We start from the raw sequence: 9,441 nt of genomic DNA, 5'->3' as shown, positions 1-9,441 counted from the left end.
TCGGGATGCCCAAGTAAGTCACCGGTAGGAGGTCCACTGAAGGTTAGTTGCCAATCCCGACATCCCCTCAAACACAAACAAGATCAGCTTAATGATTCTGAGGTCCTCCAAGCCACCAGTAGAAATAATAATCAGGTCATCGGCATAGTGAAGATTACACATGCTACTGAATTCCCCCAAAGGAACCCCCACCAAGACCTTAGATTGAAAAGCATGCGCAAACATAGCACACAGCGTATCTGTCACCAACACAAAAAGCAAAGGCGAAAAAGGATCACCCTGCCGCAGCCCCCTCTAGATAGCGAACATATCCGTTTGGCTCATCGTTGATCAGAATAGATGCCTTAGAGGACACCAAAATGGCTTTAATCCAACTCACCCATCTAGATGCAAAACCCCTGGGCTCCAGGAGATCCAACAGAAAATCCTAGTCCACCGTGTCAAAAGCCTTCGCAAAGTCCACTTTCAAGATATGTCCAGGCAGCCGGTGCTTGTGGATGCTAAAAATCAGCTCTTCAGCCATAGCAATATTGTCCAGGATACATCTTCCTTTAATGAAAACTGACTGGACACTATCCACAAGCAGGCACATCACCTTACTCAGTCTGATCGCAAGCAATTTGGAGATGATCTTCACAGTTGATTTAATAAGACTGATAGGATAGTAGTCCTCAGGGCCCTCCGGACCTCCAGCCTTAGGAATGAGAGCAATACTGGCCCAATTAATCCTCTCAAGATTTGCTATACCAGAGGAAAAATCCACATAAAGGTTCCACAGGTCGTCCTTGACTAAATCCCAGAATTGTTTGGAAAAAATGCAGCGGAAAACCATCCAGCCCTGGCATCTTATCCCTACCAAGCTCAAAGACGGCACTTTTAACCTCCTCGAAAGAGAAGGGGCGATCCAATTGGGATAAGTCCACCGGTGTCTTGTTAGCTAATAGCTTCTGAAAATCAACTTTAACACGAAAGTCACGTTTTTTCCCAAAAAGCTGCTGAAACTTATCAGCGAAAACTTTGCCAATCTCTTTAGGATCAGAGCGGATGCTGCCATTAAGAGAAACATTAGGAATAAAATTCCTATTCCTGCGGCCATTAGCCAACACATGAAAGAACTTCGTGTTCTCATCCCCTCTTTGAGCCACCGAAACTTTGCTCATTGTTTCAAGTAGATCTCTTCTTGTTTCAAAATGGTCCCGAGTTGCTCATGTATCTCCAGCTCGCGTTTGGTCTCAGAAGATGTGAGCTTACGAGATTCCTTAAAGGTGTTAAGTTCTTCTAAATCATGCAAAAAAGACAACTTCTTCAGTATTAAGGACCCAAAACTAAACTTAGCCCACTTCCACAGATTGTTCTTTAAGAAGGAAATCCTCTTTGAGACAACAAAAGCCCCACAACCCACCGTGTTGGCTCCGTCCACCACTTTTGCACAAGCTCCTGGAAACCATCCACCGTAGTCTAGACCAATTCGAATCGAAAAGGTCTAGGAGAAGAACGATAGATCCCCACTTCTAACTGAATAGGAACATGATCCGATCCCATACTAGGGAGACCATTTTGCAACAATCTTGGAGAAATGATCCACCCAAGCAGTGTTAACTAGAAAACGATTTAACTTAACTCAAATTGGATCGGCCTATCCATTGGTCCAAGTGTACCTCCTGCCAAACATAGGGGGACTCGCGAAGATCAAGGTCATGCATTAAGGCAACAAGACATCTGATGTCCTCCGGGTTAGGGACACCGGAGGCTTTATCCTCCGGCGCGAAAATAGCATTAAAGTCCCCGCTAATCACTCAAGGAGCATTGGACCTATCTTCACACGTCCCTGATCTCCTCCCAGAAGGACCTCTTATGCGACCGAGAATTTGGTCTGTAAACCGATGTACACCTCCACCGAAAGTTATCCTTACGGTAGCAAAAATCCACCATCAGACAAAATTCCCCAGCATGGACCAAATGCCCGGATAGAGCCGAACCATTCCATCCAATAACAATACTGCCAGCGGAGCCCCGGGCAAGTAAAAAGGTGTATTGATCAATGCGGGGACCCCCCATCTCCCGCCACAACCCTAGCGGAAAATCCTCCAGTTTGGATTCTTGGAGATAGCACACATCATCAAAATGTAAATTGAGAAAATCCTTAACTAAGAATCTCTTAACCGGTCTACCTAGACCCCTAACATTCCAGGAAATAATGTTCATTAAAAACAATTAGGTCTCACGGGCCTCACTCGAGGACGCTGCATGCCCCTAGAAGGGGCCGATTTAGATGTCTCTAACATGCGAACAAAATCAATACAGTCCTTTATATGCGAACCAGAATCAGCAAAAGAAATACCACATGCATTACAATAATTCAGTAACTAAACATTCGACCACTCAGAAATAAGTAGAGGTTTAATAGGCATACCTTCCCCGGTGCCTCCCCGTACTGCTTTTTATTTTGGTCGACTTCGGAAGTTCAGCCAGAAACCCTGCATCTTCATTCCACTTAGAAGATGGCTTCTTCTTCCTTTCACTCATCCTGGTCCCCTTTGGCTGCTCCAACGACGCCAACGAATTGTCCTCCTGTAGACTAGGCAATATTTCTCTGAGCTTATGCTCAAAATCATCAACAGAGTCATCCAGCTCGGAGGTCTCTCCCTGTGAGTCATTCACCATAGACGTATTTTCCTCCCCTGCTTCCTCCAATCTAACCTTTGGCCCACCCTCTTCAGCAACCAATCTGAAAGCACTATTCGGGAAGAGAACCCAACTCCCTGACATAAACTTCCACCCAAAACCCGCTGGTGCAACCATTGAAGGTATAGCACTAGCATCTTCAAAATCCTATTCCTTGACAGATAAAGGATCAGTTGGAGGCCCAACCACTGGCCCAAGAACATCACCATTAAAACCCAGTTGATTCTTGCCCACAGATTGGGCCCAGTCAGCATGAACCTCACGCTGGTTTTGAGCCTTGTCCGAAACCTGCACCTCAAGAGAACGCCCACTCAAAGCCTCCTTATGGAAATGGGTCGAAGCTTGGCCCACCTCACACATAAGTAACGGATCCATCGAGTCCTCCATCGCGTGGGCCTCCCCCTCTGCCCTTGTCACTAGAAGAACATCCCACTTCGGCCCAACATAGAGAGCCACTGGGTCCTCCAAAACCTCTCCAAGATTAAGTTTTCCTGAATCAACACGCGCCACCTCAACCTCGGAAGGATCTAACCCCGGAAGCAAATCCCTAGGAGCCACGTCATCATTGCCAACCCCGACCACCCGATCCTCGCCACCTATCCTCTTTTTTTGTGAGCTCTCATCCCAGGCCCTCCATCGTTTGACAACACGATGTCTCGAGCCCCCCACCGGCGTAACCGCCACCTCCATGCAACCAACGGTCCGACCACAAGAAGCAGGGTGACCAACGGTCCCCCGTTCCACCCCACTCCGACGAAGCTGAGGATGGTCGTCACCCCCGTGAGAGCTAAGCTCAACCACCACCGGTGGGCTGACGTGGCTCTGTTGGGAGCGTTGTTTAATCATAGCCTCAGCCCCGCCATCCTCCGAAGCCAACACCTCTATCCTGTAAGGCCCACCAGTCTCATTCCGCCCAAGCGAAGCTGCCATATTTTGGGTACGTGAATGTGAACCCAGGTCTAAAGCACTCGGTCCTTGAGATCGAAATGCCAGTTGCTTCCCCTTCTCCTCCCGAGGCACCTCGTGCGTGGAACGAGACGGGTTGGCGGAGGTGCAACATCATCGTTCACTTGCGGCTTAGTAAGAAAGTAGCGACCCACCTCCCACCGGTACATGGGGAAGGTACTCCGCTCCTCTGTTAACAAGACCACATACCTTCTCATACCAAAACTGAGGTTCAGCTCCACCGGCATGCGAGAGTGAAATCAACTCTTCAACTAGTTTCAGAACCTCTGCAATGACACACCAACACCATCCATGCAGAGGAAGATTCCAGATCAAAATCCATCTCCCAGTCCCCTCCGCCCTACCGTCAACGCCCAGCTCTGCCGACCACGGAGACAGTTTCAGCATACACACGCCGTCCTTGGTCGAAGCCTTCACCTTTTCCATTTTGCAAACCAGCTTCACCTCCTCCTTGGAAGCCAGAGGGACCAGAAAAGGTGCAATCATTGAGTGGTGTTATGGGTCCGGCGATCGAAACAGTAATAACCGAGGGGAGAATCTCAATCACACTATTCGCATTGACGAAGCAGGAGACAACGGAGATGACCGCCACCTTCACAAGCTCCTCCCGAATATCCAAAATCTCTGGAGAGAGCGATATTGATAGTAAGGCCCGCCTGACATTGGGCAACCGAGTGGTCTCCGCCGCTTGCTCAGCCACCCCGAGTTTCTCCTTCCAGGAAGTATCAACGTGGGGGGTCATCTTTTTTATCTGACATGCAACTTTTCCTTGAGCGGACTCCGGTGAGGATCTATCGAACACTTAGCCACTACATGACCATCCCCAGCACATCTCAAACAAACCACTTGATGCCAACATTCTGAGGTTTTGTGCGTGGTCCTGAAGCAATGCCCACATGTTCCAACCTTGGGAGAACGGGGACGCTTAGCACCTGAGAGCATGGATGACGTATGCATCACCACCGACGTAGCACCCTTTGCACTAGTATTGTCGCGCTGCTTAGAAGGACCCTGATCTCCCGACGACGAGGAGCTCAGAGCCTGCACATACGACACCTCTGACGACGAAGCCCTACCACCACCTCCTCAACCCCATCCTTACTCTCCTGATCTCCAACCCTCCGAGCACCCTCACCTCCTAGAACCGCCAGCCGCCTGAGCCCCCGACCAGAGATCACTATGAAGGCCCATCACCACCGCCGCACTCCTAGACTTTTCCCAGTCATCTCTCTCATCAATTTTGGCTCCATTAAACTCTTTATTTAAAAAAAAAAAAAACTCATGTTGTAACTGCCATGTGTAAAATACCCTTTTAAAAAATAAAGATTAATGAAGTTTATTTTTTTTATAGTTAAACAATGTATTTAATTAAATCATATTAATCGACTTAATGAAAGGATTTGTCTACATTTAATTCAACGATATTTATTGTAAAAGCTGGGAATATCCTATGCTGGACATTTGTAGGCATTTTCCTCCTTCCAATTAATGCCATATTTATTTTGCCTTTTAGTATGGTTATTGGACAACCACTTGCGCTTTGAAGATTGTTTGTCTTAGTTTGTCATGAAAAAACTATAGGGGTATGTTATTTTTATTTTATTTTTTTTATATTTCTTATTCTTTCCTTGCTAAATGTTTTGATAAATTTGATATGGTTTTTTTGGTCAATTTGGCCATTTTTCTACTAGTGGTAGGTCTATTTTATTAGTTTGATTGCACCATCTGTCTATTATTGATCATGCCAATTGTCCGAGTATTCTCCTCCATATCATGTTTTTTTAAATTTAATAAAAAAATTGAAGATTTTCTAATAGTTCAAAATTTGATGGTGGACTCTCTCTTTTTATATATATATATCATATATTTCGAAATGTAGAGGTGGTGCACCATAACCAACCAAGGGAACGAGAGGCAGCTATTAGGGGTACAATGTTGTATCCTTCGAAGAGTTTTGAATTAATATGATGTCACCCTTTTTTTTGCCCTGATTCTATGTCACCAAAACCTTAAGCATATTTGAAAAAACCCTAACATATTCAAAGTGATCCTAACATATTCAAAGTGATTTGAATAATATAAATCAATTTGGATTATATGATTGGTTTAGGTAATCTTCGACACTATACTTTAGATTTGCTCAAACAAATTATCCCTTCCTATCCCAAAGCGGCTAAATCCCAATAATGTGAGTCAAAAATAATTTATACTATATTAGTAATTTATTAATATAAAAATCAAACATTATACATATATATATATGGATCTGTATATAGCTTTTGAAAGGTCCAAACATATCTTATATTAGTAATTTATTAATATAAAAATCAAACATTATACATATATATATATGGATCTGTATATAGCTTTTGAAAGGTCCAAACATATCTTAATATATAATCCCTGAAAATCATCATCCCTAATGGAAGACTTTATTTCATAATAGATAATAGGCAACTTAGACACAATGATTATGTAATAATCAGTCAATCAATGCAACGGCAAAGATGAAAATGTACAGCAACATATTTCATAATCTCTGACTGCTGGCTTCTTGCAGTTGCCTTCAGGGTAACCTATTTTTTTGCATTCAGCCTTGCAGTCATTGATGTGGTTGCAATCCCTTATACAAAATACCTTTTCAGGTTTATGCCCTCCTTCAACTGCATGCATGGTTATGTGCTAAGGTAAGTATACATAAGGGTAAAAACCAAAATGACGTATACAAAGTGATAAATTATTGAATGTGCTAAAGTATGCATACATAAGGGTAAAAATATCTGGATAAGCACCAAATTATTCGGGCATTTTTATTTGGGTCACCAAATTATAAAATATTTATTTGAGTCATCCAATTTTAAAATTATGGTCAATTGGGTCATTAGTGCTCACGTCATTAACAATGCACTGATATGACGGTACATGTCACCCATTTACTCACCATGTCGGCACTACTATATGGTTAATAAAAACATCATTTGCTTGCCAACACTTTCACGTGACTAATAATACCACATGGAATGCCATGTTTCTCAATATTGTCATATCGGCTTAGCATGACAAGGGTGACAAAAAATGGCTAACAAGGACCTTCATATCAGCTCGCCGTTAATGGTGTAGGTATCAATGACCAAAATAATTGTAACTCTTAAATTGGATGATCAAATTAAAAAAATTTATAATTTGGATGACCTAAATAAGAATACTCGAATAATTTGCTGACTATTTAGGCATGTTACCCTATACATAAATATGACTACCATATACCAAAAGTTTAAATATATACAAAGGCATAATTATAAAATGTGAAATCATTGAATATGGTAGGTGAGCATCGTTTATTTAATTAGAGCAACGTGGAAAGAAAAGATTTAAATAACTAACCTCAATTAGTTAGGGCGAGTATCTTATTGTATATGCAGATAGCGATTGTATGAGTTTAATTTGTTTGTGTTTTTACAGGTAGTTTTACGTTGTTAAATTTTATGTACCATATGCTATTAATGTTCATATCTTCGCCATCAAATATTTTATTTTTATTTAATCAACCTAAGTTCCAGCTTCCAATTGGAGTGTTTGGTTGTGACTTAACCCCAATCCCCTACCACCAAACATATTACAACTTTAGTTTTACATGATTTAATTATTTAAAACAGTTATTTAACAATTATATTAAAAAATCAATATTAATAAAAAAAAATTTAAGTGAATTTTTAATCTTAAAATATTTATCAATATTGATTAAGTCAAATTTTAGTCAAATAAAAATATCACCATTAAACCAATATTTAAAATGATTCCTTAATCCCAGATTTTTAATTCCCAAGCAAGCATTTCTAATTAATGAAATTCGGTTTTGAAATAAAGGTTGGTATTTGTTTAAGATTTATAATAATAACAATTTTATAAAAAGAGTTGTTTACAAAGCTATGGGTAATTTTTTTATATAACACTAAATAATGGCCTTTTTTTATTTTGGGTCCGAATTTTAATTTGAATCAAAATAATTACCCAACTTCAATTTTATTTCACCGAGTGGTCACCTCAGATATTTTAGCCTATTTTTGATGATGTACATGGCTAAAATTCTCTGTTATCATATATATGACATGCTGTCTGCTTAGCTGGTAATTCTATTTCACCTAATGACAGAGAATTTCTGATATGTACATAATCATAAATAGGCTAAAATCTCCCATGTGATCTTTTTGGTGAAATAAAATTGAAGCTAAATAACTATTTTTATTCAAATTGAAGTTTGGACCCCAAAATAAAAATAAAAAAATAAAAAAAGCCCTTGTTTAATGCCCTATAAAAAATTTTACCCCAAAGCAACAAAGTAAGAAATAATTTTTTGCCACTATGAGAAATTGTCTCTTTTGGCCTGCCTCCTAACAAATCTCATTCTTCTGCCCCATAATAAATGTCTAATATGCTCAAATCCAAATCATATGTATAAGTACAAAATATTTCCCCATCCTATTCAATATGGAACTATTTGATTCATCCTTTTACATAAAATCTTGGTCACAATGATATTTATGACTACAGTATGAGTATTCTTTTTTTTTAATAGAAGAAAAGGAAAGAGACATAGGCTTAAGAAAAAAAAAACTTTTTAAAAGGAAAAATATTTAGAATAAAATTAAATAAGCAAGCTAGATTTGATTATCAATAGATTTAAAAGAGAGGCTTCGTATGACGGTGAGCGCATATGTTTATTTTTTAATTGATATTATTACGATTATTATTTTGGTGTAAACACATTTAACTAGTTACCAAAGAGACAGAAAAAAAATCTAGTTGCATGAAATTAATATCACTAAATATAAGACTAAAAAGTAAAAGAAAATTAATAAATAAAAAAAAATCAGTTACATACCAGAGGTTGAGAGAAATAATATCATAAGAACAACTGTGGTGATGAACTTGGTGATTCTAATAGTATTGTGAGCTTTGGCATCCATTAGCACTTCTCTCTTGTTTTTTGGTTCCAAAGCTTTTGTTTGGTCTCGGTGACCAATTGACCAATTATATATAGAGTTTGATATCATAAGATTTAGTCCTATTAAATGGTATTTAATTTCCGTCTCATAAAGTAGGAAATCTGTCAATTCTCTTTCCACCATTCATGCCTTCTTGAAATAAAATTTTAGTTTCTATCTATGTGTATTTTCCTTTTATGTCATGTTCAAGTTTTCTTCATCTTTTCAATTTGTATTTAACATAATTCCATTAAATAATTAGTTTAAACAAATAAATGATAAAAGCCAAAGAGTCTTTGGTCCAATGGCATTGACCCCATTATAAAAAGTATTTGTTGTGAAATACTCATTACCCAAATTTAAAAGGCTTGAATGTAGTGGTGTCAAAGATCCTTTGATGTGAAAACTAGCTTGTAATCCAATCTCTTCATCAACCGACTAAGCAGGGGCGGCTTAAGGTAACTAGAGGCCTAAAGCGGAATTTTAGAATAAACCCTCTAATTTATTTAATAAAAATTAAACTTTATTTAGATTTTATTTTAATATATGCTTTTATTTGTCTTTCTCCATGTTACTAAACTCGTGATGAAAAAATATATTTAAACTTTGTGAGTAAAACTCGTAAAAGTAAAAATATAACAATATAAAAACTATCAAAACTCTTATTTTCGATAAAAAAAATAATATTATATTAATTTTACAAAAATAAATGCATGAGAAAAGCCATAATAGAGGATCAAAATAAAATTTTGAAAAATTAGTTAGAGAAGATATGTGATTGATTAAGCATTAAAATTAAAAATAT

At 39.0% G+C, this 9,441-nt stretch overlaps 1 protein-coding gene across 1 annotated transcript; it reads right to left on the bottom strand.

Annotated features, from left to right (window-relative positions):
• Window positions 1-427: 427 nt before the first annotated feature.
• Window positions 428-1,160, bottom strand: LOC120272023. The gene is made up of 2 exons (XM_039278736.1): window positions 830-1,160; window positions 428-741 (listed from the first exon to the last, which is right to left on the bottom strand). Exons 1-2 carry the CDS (start codon window positions 1,158-1,160, stop codon window positions 428-430), a joined length of 645 nt encoding a protein of 214 aa, XP_039134670.1.
• Window positions 1,161-9,441: the final 8,281 nt, after the last annotated feature.

The sequence above is a fragment of the Dioscorea cayenensis genome, chromosome 2 (genome assembly GCF_009730915.1).
Source record: "Dioscorea cayenensis subsp. rotundata cultivar TDr96_F1 chromosome 2, TDr96_F1_v2_PseudoChromosome.rev07_lg8_w22 25.fasta, whole genome shotgun sequence".
Taxonomy (NCBI): domain Eukaryota; kingdom Viridiplantae; phylum Streptophyta; class Magnoliopsida; order Dioscoreales; family Dioscoreaceae; genus Dioscorea; species Dioscorea cayenensis.
Note: the sequence above shows the minus strand (reverse complement) of the source record. Positions and strands in the feature narration are given on the sequence as shown.

Coding starts and splice junctions, on each gene's coding strand:
- LOC120272023 (XM_039278736.1), bottom strand. CDS start 1,160: ATGAGCAAAGTTTCGGTGGCTCAAAGAGGGGATGAGAACACGAAGTTC. Junction 742..829: donor TAAGATGCCAGGGCTGGATG/GTTTTCCGCTGC, acceptor CCTCTGGTATAG/CAAATCTTGAGAGGATTAAT.